General features: G+C 46.9%; 5 protein-coding genes across 5 annotated transcripts; 2 read left to right on the top strand and 3 right to left on the bottom strand.

Moving 5' to 3' along the window:
- Positions 1 to 369: 369 nt before the first annotated feature.
- N7537_002420 (aminophospholipid-translocating P4-type ATPase DRS2) lies at positions 370 to 4,553 on the bottom strand (the record flags this gene model as incomplete). Its single annotated transcript, XM_056893478.1, has 3 exons — positions 370 to 1,218; positions 1,269 to 1,572; positions 1,627 to 4,553. The coding sequence occupies 3 exons, from the start codon at positions 4,551 to 4,553 to the stop codon at positions 370 to 372; spliced, it is 4,080 nt and encodes a 1,359-aa protein (XP_056758473.1).
- Positions 4,554 to 5,760: 1,207 nt separating this feature from the next.
- Positions 5,761 to 7,584, top strand: N7537_002419 (fungal specific transcription factor domain-containing protein; the record flags this gene model as incomplete). The annotated part of the gene is made up of 1 exon (XM_056893477.1): positions 5,761 to 7,584. One exon carries the CDS (start codon positions 5,761 to 5,763, stop codon positions 7,582 to 7,584), a length of 1,824 nt encoding a protein of 607 aa, XP_056758472.1.
- A 1,759-nt stretch (positions 7,585 to 9,343) lies between these two features.
- N7537_002418 (antibiotic biosynthesis monooxygenase family protein) lies at positions 9,344 to 9,727 on the bottom strand (the record flags this gene model as incomplete). The annotated part of the gene is made up of 1 exon (XM_056893476.1): positions 9,344 to 9,727. One exon carries the CDS (start codon positions 9,725 to 9,727, stop codon positions 9,344 to 9,346), a length of 384 nt encoding a protein of 127 aa, XP_056758471.1.
- Positions 9,728 to 10,540: 813 nt separating this feature from the next.
- N7537_002417 (SDR family NAD(P)-dependent oxidoreductase) lies at positions 10,541 to 11,338 on the bottom strand (the record flags this gene model as incomplete). The annotated part of the gene is made up of 1 exon (XM_056893475.1): positions 10,541 to 11,338. One exon carries the CDS (start codon positions 11,336 to 11,338, stop codon positions 10,541 to 10,543), a length of 798 nt encoding a protein of 265 aa, XP_056758470.1.
- A 2,114-nt stretch (positions 11,339 to 13,452) lies between these two features.
- N7537_002416 (Zn(II)2Cys6 transcription factor domain-containing protein) lies at positions 13,453 to 15,662 on the top strand (the record flags this gene model as incomplete). Its single annotated transcript, XM_056893474.1, has 7 exons — positions 13,453 to 13,506; positions 13,558 to 14,056; positions 14,114 to 14,425; positions 14,488 to 14,912; positions 14,977 to 15,209; positions 15,267 to 15,508; positions 15,538 to 15,662. 7 exons carry the CDS (start codon positions 13,453 to 13,455, stop codon positions 15,660 to 15,662), a joined length of 1,890 nt encoding a protein of 629 aa, XP_056758469.1.
- Between the last annotated feature and the right edge of the window lie 117 nt (positions 15,663 to 15,779).

Here is a 15,779-nt window from a genome sequence, read left to right as displayed (position 1 = left end):
GCATGAAACTTCAAGTCACCCAACCGGGTAGAGGTTGTATACGAAAGTACCACCAGATTAGCTGCTATGTGATTTATGGTTACAAATAAGAAACGGAAGTCACTGAATCATGTCATGTTTAAGTTTCGCAAGACTCAGCTACAGCCACATCAGGCAAACAGGGGAAAAAAAAAAGACGTAATATGTCACAGCCTCCACACCAATCGACTGGCTATAAGGACGACCTGGAGAAAATGAAAAGAGCATAAGGTACACAAAGATACAAATCCATCAACCTTTGGTATGGATCCATACGAAGAAAAAGAAAGAACACAACAAACCGCCACTTGCAAATGCACAATGCATAATCAACCCACAGCGAATCAATCATCACGCCATGGGCCTAGAGCTAGCCATCTCACCATACCGTCCACGACTCCGGGTAGTGTCGTAAGCATTGAGAACACGCATCTGGCCGCCATCGTCGGCCTGGGAGAAGGCGTAACCGCGCTGCTTGCGCATGCGCTGGACCTGGCGGACCTTCCGGATGGCTTTTTGGAACTGCTCCATGCGTGGACGGTAGTCCTGGACGTTGTATTTCTGGATTTCCTGGACATGGTGGTATTGTTGTGGGTAGTACATACGTTTGGCGTACTTCCAGGCATAATCACGTAGAAGACATATACAGGGTAGGACGATGGCCATGAGGTAGAAGATGGGGGACTTGAAGAGCACGGGGATGGTGCCGTAGTATTCTTGCGAGAAGCCCAAAGCCGGGGCGGCGTAACCATATGCCGGGAGGAAGATCAGCCACAAGGCCATTGAGCCTGGGATGGCAATGAAGGTGTATTTAGTCCAGATGTTGGTGATCAGAGCGGCTTTTCCGAGGACGGTACCCAGCACGGCGGTGTACAGAGCTTCACCCCAGACCCAGTGGCCGGCGACATGGCCGTCTGCCATGGGAAGGTCCCAGTAGTAGAGCAACTGAGAGACAATGTAGAGGATGAGAGAGTGGAAAAATCCATTCAGAATCCAGGCCCAGAAGCTGTGCTTCTTGAAGAAGACGCCCTTCTGGCCCAGCTGATACATCTGTGGGTAGCGGTCCAGCAATCGGGCGGAGATGTACTGGTCAAAGATTCCCATGGCGAATGGAGGTAGGACAGTGAAGAGCACGTTGTAGAAGGAGAGCGTCCAAGATTCGTAGATAACCTCTCCAGAGAATGCGTTTTGGAAAGAATACTGTAACAAGTCAGATACCACTCCAAATAATCCATCAGGGTCGAACTTACCCAGAATTGAGTCATATAGAGCGTGATATTCTTATAGTAGGAGTAAAGAATGACTCGACTGATACGAGAATAGCTCCACGCCCCGTGAACCAAAAGCAACTTCCGAAGGAACCGGAACTGGCCAATTGCGACATCAGCAGATCGTGCGGCTTGAAGACCTTCGACACCGCTGATGCCGACTCCGACATGAGCAGCTTGAATCATAGACACATCATTGGCACCGTCGCCAATAGCCAAGAGAAGAGCCTTCTTGTGGCGCTTGACAAGCTTGACGACCAAAGCTTTTTGAAGGGGAGAGACCCGACTAAAGAACGTGTTAGAATGGAAATAAGAGCATCCATAATTCAATGGCACTTACCAGCAAACAACGGCTTTGCACATGACAGCCAGATCCAAGAAGAGCTTCTCCATATCTTTCTCCAAAGCAAAAGTCAATGATCGCCCATCAATTACCAAAGCCAAAGGTTCAGTGTCCCCAGAGACAATCTGGCTCTGCACAGCGTCCATTTTCTTTTGCAAGCTATCACGGGTGGCTTCTGACGACTCCTCGTTGATGATGAGAAGCGTCATGTCTTCCGAGATGAGTTTACAGGACATGCCGATGTTGATTGCAGTCTCCTGCCGATCACCAGTCAAGACCCAAATTTTGATGCCTGCAGTCTGGAGAGTATGGATAGTATCCGGAACACCATCCTGCAAGCGATCCTCAATAGCCGTGGCGCCAAGAAGATAGAAATCCTTTTCGATCAGCTCGGCCGCTTTGTCCAGTTCATCCGCACGATTGCCGTCAACAGTGGTAGAAGCCTTTTCATAGATCTGGTGCCATTGCTGGAACTCGCTTTCTGGGACTTCCCGCATAGCCAGACACAATGTCCGTAGACCATCCGATGCATACTCCTCCAGGTGCTGAAGAGTTGGTTCCACGGTAGGGTTATCGGGATGCAACCGCTCAAGAATGACCGTGTCAGCACCCTTACAGTAGACGCGGACCTTCCCATCAGGGCACCGGAAGATAGTGGACATTCTTTTTCTAGTAGAGTTGAACTCGCATACTGCTAGCAGTTCGTATTCAAGCTCCTGCCCTCCACTCTCAAAGATCACCGATCTCGGTTTTCGGTTGGTGAATCGGAAACCCAGCGATGCGGCCCCGTCCACCAAGGCTCCCTCGTCCGGCGATGCTGCTTGGTACTTGATCACATTTGGGTCATCGGCGTTTCGCTCGGGAATAACAGTGTGACAGGTGGCAAGGAGAGTGAGAAATTCGCGTATAGCGTTCTGGCTTGGGTGCGACTGAAGGTTCCCCCGGAGTGTTTTGAAGTCATGAATACCAACTTCAGCGCCATCCTCCACGGTGGCACGTCGATCTTCGGGAACTTCATCTCCATATTGGATACCCGCAATGCTAACTTGTTTAAACTCCATCATGTTGCAGGTGAGGGTACCCGTTTTGTCCGAGAAGATGTACTCAATTTGACCAAGTTCCTCGACAAGAGAGGATGTGCGGCAAATAGCCGGGGTATCCGTTTTATCGTAGTAAATGTCGAGGTCGGAGTTGATGAGGAAGGCCTGGAAGTATTTGACGATTTCAATGGTGACGAAGAGGGAGATCGGAACCAAATTCGAATAGAGCACCCAGTATGTGAAGATGTCCATAAAGAACTGCTTTACCATTTTGACCGACCCATAGTCGAGGTAAGCAAGCTGTGAAGATTTGGTTTTCCGAATAGCGAGATCACCGACAGAACTGATGACACTCAGAATGATGAGAATGCTGACAAGCATCAAAATCTGAATGTTGACAGTTCGTTCCACCGCTGTTCGCTTGATTGGGGTTGCTGTAGCATTTCGCATCAGTTTTGTCTCGTGGCCACTAAAAACCACAATGCCATGAATCCAGGGAGTGTTGCGCAGCGTTGCACCACGAAGTAGGAGTTGATCAGGAGCCAAAGGCAACTCTTTCTCGCCACCTCCAGCATTCATAGTCAAGGTGGCTTCGTAAGTATACAGACTGCTATTTGGCTGTTCTGATCGAACGCGTCCACTCAGACGACTCAAATCACTGGGGCTGACCAGATGTGCAGTCTCTGGAATGGCTTGCTTGATTTTGAGATTGGTCTCGCCGTCCAAGTTTGCCGTCTCAATGTAGCATAGACCTTCAGGCTCAGATGACGCCAGCAGTACCAAGTCGGCTGGAAAAGGCTGCTCGGACTCAACCCGAACTATATCCCCGACTACAACATCCACCCATTTTGCATCGTGGAACGAAGATCCCTTGAGAACTTGGGTTTTGGAGTAATTCAGTCCTCTGTCCGACATTCTCCGTTTATAGTCCTCCACCAACTCTTTGATCGCCGACACAGCCAAGACGATAGCCAGCGGAACGATAGTTGTGAACTTATTCGTTGGTGACACATTTGGGATTTGTTGTAGGACAGCGGTAAACAAGAAGAACAGGTTGGCGTATTTAGAGAATTGCTCGAAGAGGAATTTGGGGATAAAGGTAAAGATGTTGTACTTGGCCGTCGATACGAAGTTGCTGACGAACCTGTGGGTGGCATTGGCGGGTGGGTTGTTGAGTTGGATCATGCGCGGGCCCAGTGTCGCGGGATCGACCTTGCGTGCAAAGATATTAAGGTCGGACGCGTGGAACTTCTTGCGTTGCTTCGTTGGCGGCGCCGGAGAAGCATCGCTACCGACTGTCGCCCTTCTTGCGCCTGATTCCGTCAACGGGAGATCCATTTCCGAATATTGCGATGACCCCATGCCAAACATGTATTTCGCCTTGCCCATCAATCCACCCCCGAGTCCGAGCACGCTATTGCGCTCATTTGCCTTGCGGACGTGGTGTGAACTAGCAATTCGGTCCTCGTCCGCGTCGAGATCATAATAACCGGAATGCCCATCGTCGAAGTCATCTAAAGAGTACCGCCGATAATTGTCCAGTCCGGAGGTCTGGGAGTAGCTTCGATCTCGCGTGCCGTTGGAGTAGGGGTCATTTGAATGGAGACCGGGGTTGACAGGCGGATGCGCCGGTCCAGAAGGAGCATTATGCTGTGTTGCGCCCTGCTGTGCGCCAGATCCGACAAAGTTATCGTAGGAGACAGAAGGGCGCGGCTGTGTTTGGGCGTACGGGTGTTCAGAGTCGTCAATGTTGTAGCGTTCCAGTAGGTGTTCGTCGTTCACGGGGGGTCCTTGGCCGGTGCTATACGTAGGTCCGGAATCCAGCAGCAGGTCGTCATCGCGGCCAGCGGCTGGATGCGACCCAGGAGGCCTACCGCTGGCCATGATGCCGCGGGGAAGCTGACAGCCTCAGTGTTGTAGCACAGTAACAATGCCCCTGAGGCATTAATCGCAAGGCCACGTCGACAAAAAGGGCACTGCTATATCTGTCGCGAGCAGAGACGATGGGAAACGAGGTATGGCGAACAAATGACAGATTTGAGGGGACTTGGACTGGAAAAATGTGGGAATAAGGTGAGAATGAAGTCCAAGGGTGGCTTAGCGGGCGAAGGCAGCAATTAAGCTATGTTGATTTGATGCACGGGTAGGCGGTAAAGCACTTCACAACAATCAAAGAAATCGAATCTTCGGAATGATACTCTAATTTATTATTCATAGAGTGAGTATATACAACATAGTTTTAAAACATCTTAATCTCTATACTATAGTCAAAATTCACTTCTAATCATTGGCTGCCTCCAGTCTACAACGAATTGAGCTAGGAATAGGGGGCTCTTGGCAGCCGGAAATATATTAATCGCTTTGTTTGGAGTATGGAGTACATATATCCCAGGTAATGTCTAGCACTCAAGACCTTTCCCCTTCCATTTTAGTGCCCACCTCTTGCCGCTTTTTGATCTCAAAGTGAAATTGAGCACGCCCCTGAACACATACACAAGGTGACTACGCATCATCTGACCAACGTAACCGGTAAGCGAATGGGCTATGTAAGCCAGTGGGCCACCTGACCCCAAACGCGTCCATGAATTAGGACTGACACCCCCATAAAATACCCTGTTCCCACTATGTACTCGACTCAGTATTTGATAAATCAACCAACATTTATACACTGCCAAGCCTTCGAGATCGCGGAGTAGTCACGTGTTACCCATTCGCCGCTCTTCAGAACTCAGAGTGACCCGGCTCTGGCCGTTCTACACTGATGTTCAACATATCAAAGATTGTACATCGTGACGTTTCAACCACACATCAGTATTTCCCAGTTTATGCCAAGCTCGACTGTCCAACTTGACCTCTTGGAATGCAGGCCCATGTCTCTGGAGGTGCCCATGCGCACCAACGAGAGTCGCCATTGCGAGCTGTAAGGCTGAAATCGCTGAGCTGCGTCTACTGTCGACAGAAAAAAATTCGTTGTAACCGGCAAGACCCGTGTTTGAACTGCACCAAAGCCAATGTCGAGTGCACTTTTCCAAGTCCTGCGCGAAATGCACAAAAGAAAAGACACTGTCAGATGTCGGAGTTGACAGCGAGAATGCGCCGGCTAGAGCAAGCAATCTTCGATATCAGTGAAAATATAAAACCGCGTGATGAAACACCTGCCTCGCTGGCAGGTTCATACTCGCATCCTGTGCTAGAAGGATCAACCGACACAAACGCCACAGGGACTCCGGGGGATCCCACCGATGCCTCCTCGCAAGGACAAGCCAACGCCATCGAAATAGAAATGCACGGAATTAACAGCATGCTACCTTTTGGCCGTAAGCTCGTAGCGCATAACTTGCCATCTATCTGCCCGAACCCCCTGCAGCGGCAGGCAATCTGGCAAAGCTACCTGGAGAATGTGGCTCCGCTCGTGACCGTCGTACATCGGCCAAGTCTGGAGAAGCTTTTGGCACAAGTGAATGAGTCTGAAGACACTCTTGAAAAAGCAGATAAGGCCCTGGTTTTTGCCGTATACTTATCTGCGATCATAAGCATGACACCCGCCCAGTGCTTCGACAAACTTGGCGAACAGCAAGAGTCGGCAATCGCTTGGTATCGTTTGGCTGTTGAGCAAGCGCTCACTGAGGCTGATTTGTTCAATTCTCATGACTTTACCTTGCTTCAATCTGCCGTATTATACCTTATTTCTATTCGACGACATGATAAGGGACATCTTGTATGGACTATGACAGCGGTCGTATTGCGACTCGCGCAAAAGTTGGAGTTTCATCGCGAAAGCGCTCTGTCCGTCACCTCTCCCATGGATGCTGAGATGTCGCGCCGACTTTGGTGGCATATCTTGGTGCTAGATGTGCAATCTGCTGAGGATCATCGTACTGAGCCTCTAATCCATGATGGGCAGTTTGACACCAAATTTCCATTAAACATCAACGATGAAGACCTGGTTCTCGGAGACAAAGATTTTCCATGTGAACGCTCGGGTTATACAAATATGACCTTTTCCCTGATCCGGTTCGAGATTACGGCTACTTATCGTCTCCTGAAATATTCTTCATTCAGACAACCCGATATCTCTGCCGAGGATTTGTTGGCGAGTCGCCAGCAGCACGTAATTGGCCTGGAGCGTCGTTTGCGCGAAAAATATCTGCGACATTCTACCACATCCGCCACTGTGCATTGGCTCTGCGCTACTATTTCTTGGTTAGTGCTCGCTAAACTGCGAGTTTCTGTCTATGACACGTTGATGTCCGGAGATATGTGGAACATGGAGCTCAACGCGAGCATTCGTGAGTTTCTCTTTGCGACATCAATCGATGTAATCGAGCTCTCAGCCATCCTGGAGACCAGCCAGAAAAACCTTGGCAATTGGACTTGGATTTTCAAAAATAACAATCAGTGGCGTGCGCTTTCTTTTGTCCTGGTGGAGCTCTGTCTCCATCCCATGGGAAATGATGTGGACCGTGCCTGGCGCGCAATTGATCATGCCTTCTCTCTGTGGGAGTCGCAAGACGCATGCGCCCAGAAGGACATTTGGTCAATTGTCTCCCAGCTCAAGGAGCGAGCTATCCAGGCCAGGAGGCGACAGCTGGTCAACTTCCGTATCCCTGCATCAACGCTTGCACGTCAGTACTGCCGTTCGTTTCCTGTAGTGGAATCACAGCATTTGAACGATGGCAATGATGTACGACAACCGCTATCAACATGCACTGAAACGCCTTCTTGCTCTCCGGAGCATTCATCACGCATGCATTATTCCTGGCCCGCGTGGAATCCCCCGGATCTTTCGGCGTTTGGTTCAGTCGAAGATCCGGGGTTAGTCTCGGGCATAAACACCTCCGCTGGTGACCTGCCAGAGAACCTATATTTTTCGCACACTGGTTCCTTGTCTGATCACGTTTTAGGTTTCTTTTGAATGCCCAGAAGTCTCACAAAAGTAACTGCTCTGCCGATTTGATCGGTTGCTCCCCATACGCACTGTTATATGGTAATGATGGAATGATTGAGTCGAAAACAGAAGTAAACTATCGAATGCTGAAAACCAGCCAACTATACGCATTTCCGCTTGATGCAAAGGAAGCAAAAAAACGTGTGATAAAGCAATTTTGATTTGGAGGTTTACCGTTAAAGAAAATTTTGGCATTGGAGCTGGAGAATATGCCCAAGAGTGTAGGTGGTCGCACCAGTTTCGCAACGTATTATAACCTGTGGAATACTAAGTCGAGTACAGGGCCGAGACAGGGTATTTTACCTAGAAAATCATATGACACTTAGCACCAAGTATACCATATAAAAGTGCATAATACAGTTAGTGATCGATATCCGTATAGATTGCTGAAAAAGCGGGTTTTGACATTCTAGTTAGAGTTAATAATTTATCTATAACTACTTAGACTCCCACACGACCCATTTCGGTTGAAGGTCTTGATCTAGAACCCAACCTAGGTCTAACCTAGACCTAGTGAGTGACTAGGGCCCTAGAAAACCTAGTTTCCACCCAAAGAAATGCCATTGCTGGAGCGCTTTTTGAAAAGAATTGGGTTCTTTGTTCCCGAATATATTGTTATGTACGAGCCCCTTATAACCCTACTTTACATAACAGACCACTCATTTTATACTATCTAGGTACATAATCGGTCTTGCCTTATGTCCGTTTCTGCTGGAATACCTCATCTGTCGTCGATATTGTGATATAGAGGATTGCCGTTTTCACCGCAGTACTGCGTCACGTAAGAGATTCTTTTGTTTTTTTTACCGTTCTGCGGCTTCGGTACCTAACTTGGTCTCGGGACAGGCAAGACGGGCGACGAAGTGTCCTATATAACGTCTTAATACTTAAAAGCACAATAAATCCTCGTCCTAACATCTTCAATTTTTCTATTTCCGTGTAGCGTTCGTTCCATTCACTTGGTGAGCTGCATAAAAAAGAGGCCATTAGTTCTTTACTTCGAGGATCACACGGCGTAGAACTCTAAAGCTTAGAAAGATGTAAGAATAGTTTCTAGTGAAATTCGACCGGCACATCTAAGGATTCTTTCGGAATTCAGAGGGTTAAATTTAAGCTTTCGCGTGAAAACAAAGAAGGATACAGGGAACAAAAAAAGGGCGTATATCGATCCTATTAATGTTTTTAATTACATGCATCGTCAATACGACTGGGGCTATCATTCATACTTCCAGTATTAGTGGGATACCGACAGAGTTGAGAATGTTTATTTGCTAATGTTAAGCTCATCCTCGCAATGATGCGAAGCAGTACGTTTTGCGACAGCCATGACTCGCCAAAAGGACCTGTAAAACTAACAATCTTTTCTGGAATCATTCATATGAAATTGGACAGTGATTTCGAGATATGTGTTATCGTCTGCACTATTCGATCTAGGGCCAGGGTCTACTTGTCTCTATGGGGATGCATCCCAGGATGCAATATTCATCAGATGACACGCGCGTTGCGCGCATCCGTCCGACACTATGAAAAGGAGAGACAGGAGGACTAGAAAAATCCAATTAAACACTCTGTGCTGCGACTTGAATGGAAAACAGAATTGATCAATGAAAAAAGCGGTACAGATGACAAAAACCCAGAGGGCCAGCCTATATTTTTGCATACATGCCGTCCCATTTCAGCCGCTGATCCTTGGCCCCTGGCCTGCTTTGCTGTTGGTTGGGATGATTCACAGTCCAACGCAAACTCCAGGAATGGAGGCTTTCTGTAGGACGGATGCGCGGAACTCAGTACCTTCCGGGAAGTCCTCGCAGACCTTCCTGAATTCAGGCAAAGCCAAGCCGTTCTTTAGGTCTTCATTGTTCTCCCAAACGGCGTAGTTGACGATAAAGTTGCCATCTCCAATAGCGCTGTGCAGTTGAGTGGAGATGTAACCAGGCGCTTTCTTGAGGACCTCAGCGCTACGGCTCCAAGTCTTCAGAAATGACGCCTTATCGGCCCCGGGGGGAAGCGAAATGACATTGAGAAGAACGACAGGCCCCACGGCAGGGGTGACAGATAGCATGGCCTCGAAGGAGGTGGAGCGATCGAGGGGTTTGTGGATAGGCGCCATTTTATGAGAAAATTGTATGGATGGTAACCTGAGGTAAATTGTTAGAGAATATTACTTCATAAATAAGAATGTGAACGTACTTTGGTGAGATAATTTGCTTTTACGATGAGTTCTGAGAGTATATCATCGTTGGTGTACAGATGATATCCTTTTATCTTCACTCACGCAGGCGTACCGCAATTTCGGAACTGAGGAAGCCCGAAGCCCGGGAACAGAATGATGTATTTGTCGCCCGGTTTTTAAACAAACTTCCCTTAGATTCTTGATGGGGTACTCCCGGACTTCGCGCTGTCTTGGTTCCGGGCTCCGGAGCGATCATTACGGCGGAGAACCCATTCTTTTGAGTCATACCTGTATCATAGTGAAATGGCATCGCTCTAGTTGATTCAAGTGGATTGAGTCGCTATAATTTTATAAGGCTAATGCTAGTGAATAGAAAAATCACAATCCATATTAACGCTAGAACGCTACATACAGTGCATTTTGGCGAGAGCGTAGCTTGTCAGCATCTAATCACGCGAATACAGTTTCTTATAGCTCAAATAGACGAAGCTCTCATCCAAAATATAGAATGAGTCGTCGGCACCAAATTCTAAATCGAACACCTACCACTAACTGTGATCTTTGTAGGTAGCTCAATAAGCTCCTGCTCCAGGACTCCTCTTCTATAAACATGATGGTCCAAGCGAATATAGGTGCAGAACACATAGCTGGAGACACGTAGTCTCATCAGAGAGATCATATGTATTCATTTTCTAACATGCCCATGGGATTCAAAAGAGAGAATAAGTTGTACAAATAATCCTTTCCAATTCAGACAGTTAATCCCCCACTCACCACCAAGTTGACCCCATTCAACCACGTCGCACGTGGATGACACAGCATCAACACAGCGTACGCTATCTCGCTTGTCTCAGCGGCTCTGCTGGCAACTGGAGTGCTTTCAACCAGGGGCTTGATAACTTCCATGAAATTGGCACTGGCCGCATTATATGCTTCAGTACGCGTGGGCCCAGGTGATACACAGTTGACGGTGCAGTTGTATTTTGGAGGTAGTTCTTTCGCCCACACCTTGGTAAAGCTTTCAACCATAGCTTTACTTCCGGATAAGATTGTTTGTAAAGCCAGTCCTTCCTTCGCCGATATGCTGGAGATGTTGATGATTCGCGATCCTCGAGGAGCGAGGTGGGGAAGGGCCGCTTGGGTGAGAAGGAACGTTCCTCGACCGTTGAGGTTCACCAAGTTCTCCCAGTGCTCGAGTGTCTGCTCCTCAAATGGCAGGTCCACTGCTTTTCCGGCATTATTAACTAGGATGTCGATTGTCCCGAAGGCTGCAACTGCCGCCTTGATGAGATCCCGTGGCCCCTCAGGGGTAGAGATATCGGCTTCCACTGCGATGCTAGGGGTATGCAAACTGGCCGCAACTGCCTCTGCGCGTTGTTGACGAGAAGCGGAAGGATAGTTTATGACAATCTTAGCACCGCTAGCCGAGAGTTCTCGCGCGATCTGGGCACCAATTCCTCCGTGGGAACCGCTGATGATAGCGACCTTTTCTTTTAGAGGCTGCTGACTCGCACAGGCCGAATCAACTTGGCAATCATGACAGGTCATGTTGTGTATGGTCACTTTTCAGTTGGGGGAGGGAAACTAGGCACCACCGTGCTCGCTTTTTTAATACTTACAAAGAAGTCCAAATAATTTCTTCTATCACGTTACTCTAGTTTACCTGCAGAATCCATCCCATATTTGGAAGCGATCGGTAGACGATCTTTAAGTCAAGTCGGTCTTTCGGGCTATCAATTCACTACACTTCCAACTGACGTCTTCTGAAAGCAAGTATTTACGTGCATATAATCACAAACCACCTTATCGTCAGAAAGGTCTTAGAAAACTAGCGACTAGGGCGCAGAAATTCAACAATCTAGATGCTAACAAATGGCGAGTGAGGGTTTTTCGGACTTCGGACAAGTGCGTAACGCGGAAGCCGAAATCTAAGGTGCTCACCTAGTTAGAAGCTCCACATGGATAGACTACTCCACATGGATAGACTACTCCACATGGATAGACTACTCCACATGGATAGACTACTCCACATGAATAGACTAAGTGTAATATGCACTTTTGTATAATATCCCGGTACCAAATGCCACACGATTTTTCCGCGTAAAATACCTGCTCCCACCCTGTACTCGACTTAGTATTCGATATACCTCTAGCTCTTAAAGCCTATATCTTCTGGGCTTTGAGAGCTGTCAATTCTTTCATTTCTGCACTCTTTTCTAAACAGCCTCTATTTAGTATATTAGATGACTGATCTCTCCCACACTGATTAGCTCTCTAAAGAGATGCTACTTTTATTTAGGAAGCGCTTTTGTAAGGCTATCTACCGGTATCGCCGTAGTTAGAACCTAGTCTATTTTGACTCGACCCTCGTTGACCTCCTACTTTATCTAGTATCGAATCGTACTCCTATAGTACTCCTATAGTATTATAATATAGTATTATAATTAGACCTAGCAGTGACCCTCCGGGTGGTCCATGACCTTTGGACCGGTTATGGCGTAGACTACTACTAACCTCCTACTGACCTACTAGAAGCAACTGACAGAAAGCTGGTGTACGAACAATGTATGACCAATGTTGACAACTCTAACTAAAAATGACGAAACCCGCTATTTCAATAAGCTGTACGGACATCGACGGTGTCGGTATGCCCGGTACCCTATGTCACAAGATTTTCTGGGTATAATACCCGGTTTCTAACATATAATTCGGACTTCGTATTCGTTTGGGGTCTATCTGGACAATCCTGGGCGAAGCTTCCATGGTTTTCTTGAGTGGTGTGTGGATATTATTGGGGCGGCCCAATATAGTACAACACTACCAGTTGGGCGAAATGTATTTATACGCCGGATTAGCAGTCGTCTTAGGATAGAATACAGCAGGAGTCGGCAGTTCGGGGCTTTAAATGTCCGATCGCTTCCTTTGCTATGCGATTCTGTTGTAAGAGGGAGTCGGTGACTCGGCTCTATACATGCCGATCTCTTTCTCGGCTGATGCAATCCCGCTTGGCATCTTTTGTTTTTCTTCTTCGTTGATACTTTGTCCCACATGTAGTCTACCATATAAGAATAGGAAATAGCGATAGTGTATCATCTACCTTTTCAAATATTGCATAATGCAATCCAATGGTATTAATGCGATTAAATGAAGGTATAAAACACCGGAGCGAGATTGGATTGGAGAGACTCTTTGACCAAACGAGATGTGATTTCAGAAATAAATCGAGCATGGCACTATAATATACGTCCCTATCAGTATATGTACCATTGTACGGCTAACCGGTATGATTGCTTCACTGTACTAAACCTTCAACGAGCGACTCCCCAATAGGATAAAAAATGAAAATTTTCTGGAGCTAATTGTAGGAACTATACCAAGAAATCAATGGATCCTAGTAATCGCCAAGTTGATGAACACTGCCTACCAAATTGCTTGGCGAATGCTGGAAATTTTCTGGGTTGTCATGAATCTTATATTTAGCACCTGGCTCCAGGTTCGATATTTTCCCCATGTTGTCTTTAAAAGCTTTTGTATCGGACATTTCCCGTCCACTATCATTTTGAAGAGCAATTGGAATTGATTCTCAACATGCCAACCGATATTTTACTTGAACACAGATCGCGAACTCAATCAGTGGTGCGAATTCTACCTAAGATAACGAAATGTTGCTCGTACTAATCGTATCACGGCAGTGTGACCTATGCCATTCTCGCAAGGTATAGTAAACAAATTGAATTCATAACCAAACATGCTTACAAAATACGCAGGTTCGCTGCGATAGGCACAATCCATGTGGCAACTGCCAGGATGCGGGAATTTCATGTTATCGTCGGCGAGATACGAAGCGAAGAAGTAAACGTATTCGCCGCCAGGGTTATCGGAATAACCGCAACCCCTCCAAACCCCAAACTCAAATGATACCTGATTATCGGTTCGATGCGAAGGTTGCAGACATAAGCAATAACACCTCAACTGAGGTCATGCCAGAGTGCTCCATCCCAAGTCACTACCTAGACGATTTCTTTAAGCCAGGAACGAGACTCTCGTATGATCCAGCTTATGATGCGCAGATGACAGTCCAGCATCAACTGCAACATTTACAAGGTCTCACTATGGATAGACGCATGGTTCTCGAATCGGCCTTGTCTGTCATCGAGATATTATCTCACAATTCGAGAGAACTTATAGAAGGCAACCAGAGGATTGAGCAGGGCGGAGTACTATCTCGTATTCCTTCTACCGAATTCCTCGCCTGGATGTTGAAAGGTACTCCACTGTTGGCAGACCAAAATGTGCAATCGAGAGAAAGCTAATACTACGTAGATGTCGAAAGTGATAGATTTGGGTCGTTTATCGCGGATTACTTCCGACATATATCAAAACCAACGTTGAAACGAATGGGCCTTTCACTCCTTCACAACAGAGCACCGCCGTCCGAGTGTCAAATCAATACTGCCTGCGTCAATGCTTTTGCTTATAGGTTTCTCACAACTGTGATGAACCTTGAAGATGATTCTGAACTTACCCTTGAGCTAAGGAAGAGTGCCACAGAGTATAGATCTGCCGCCCAGGCTGCATTCAAGCAGATACCGCTTCGAACAACACCATCCCTTGGACTTCTACAAGCTCTTATCTGTGGGGTAAGCTTCCTATTACCGTAGTAATAAGACGATTCCTTAGAATTAACCTACGTCTAGGTCTTTACCAAACGTGTGGCGACGTTGATTTGGCCAGCGACCTTATCGAATCCGCTTATAAAATTTGCATCGATTTGGATCTCGAGAACACGGTTCTCCATGGAAACGCAACGGAGGAAGAAGTTTTCTGTTTTATTCGGTGTTACACATTAAACAGAAACTATGCGTTCAAATCACGGAAAGCGTGGTGCCCTCTCCACGTTGAAGTACCATTCAATCTCTGTGACTTATACCCTACTTACCCTCCGATATCTGAACTCCTACTCATTTATCTCGATCTTGCCCATGTACAAGATACAATCATATCCTGGTCATTGGGTCGTTCATTGAGCCGTCAATTGACCAACGAACATGAATTATTACTCCATCATCCAGAAAAATACATATTACAGAAGATGCAATCTATTCAAGGAAGAATGATCCAGGTAAGCATAGGCTCTATATTGGGTCTTCCGTTTCTCTGTAATGATCTACTAACTCGGCGTTTAGATCTTTTCGTTCTCTTCTCATTGGAAGGGACTTGACTCCCAGGCGGAAATCTCTACACTGAAGTACGCCTACCAGTCGGTCATGACCGCAATATTATATCTTCTTCAGAAGGGACACATTCAAACACCCGGGACAACGGAGAGTTATCTGCAGTCTGCTCGTCAAGAACTCTCTATGTTAGTATCTATGTGCCAATCTTCTGAGAAACAAACGGCAGTCAATTTTCTGAATCGGTATGTATCTAATACTGCTAGCCTGATTATAAGAGGTACATTCTAATCGTACTGTAGGACTGTCCTGCTCTACCCTGTGACAGCATACCTTGTTCTATTCTGCAATGTTGTTGCTACATCTGATATCGGCGATTTCAACCTCATGAAGGCTATAGTTGATTGCCTAGCTCAAAGTGGAGTTAGCTATCCCCTTGTCCGATTGCAGACGCTCTTTCAGAGGTTTTTAAGGCTTTCGCAGGATTTTTTCGATGATGAAAGGAGGGCCATGCAGGGAACTTATACGGATTCTGGGTCATACAGTTCGTTGTCATGGACAACCCATTCCCAGTCTTCTGGAACGCAGATAATTGTGCTGTCAACCAGTTGATGCTGACTGGAGCAGAGAACTATTCTGAGATGTTCAGTATGCCAGAGACGGAGCTGTTTCTGGAATATAATGATTCACCTATGTGAACAAGGGAATGCATAATAACAGTTTTCATGCTTGGCATCGTGACATACAGCATGATTAAAACAGCATCTGTGCCAGATCGTATTGTTTCATCTGTATGCCAATTCGTTAGAGCCTGC

This window comes from Penicillium hordei, assembly GCF_028827395.1.
Source record: "Penicillium hordei strain IBT 12815 chromosome Unknown utg000001l_segment0_segment0, whole genome shotgun sequence".
Lineage (NCBI taxonomy): Eukaryota > Fungi > Ascomycota > Eurotiomycetes > Eurotiales > Aspergillaceae > Penicillium > Penicillium hordei.
The sequence above is the reverse complement of the archived record's forward strand: the minus strand, read 5'-3'. Positions and strand labels throughout refer to the sequence as shown.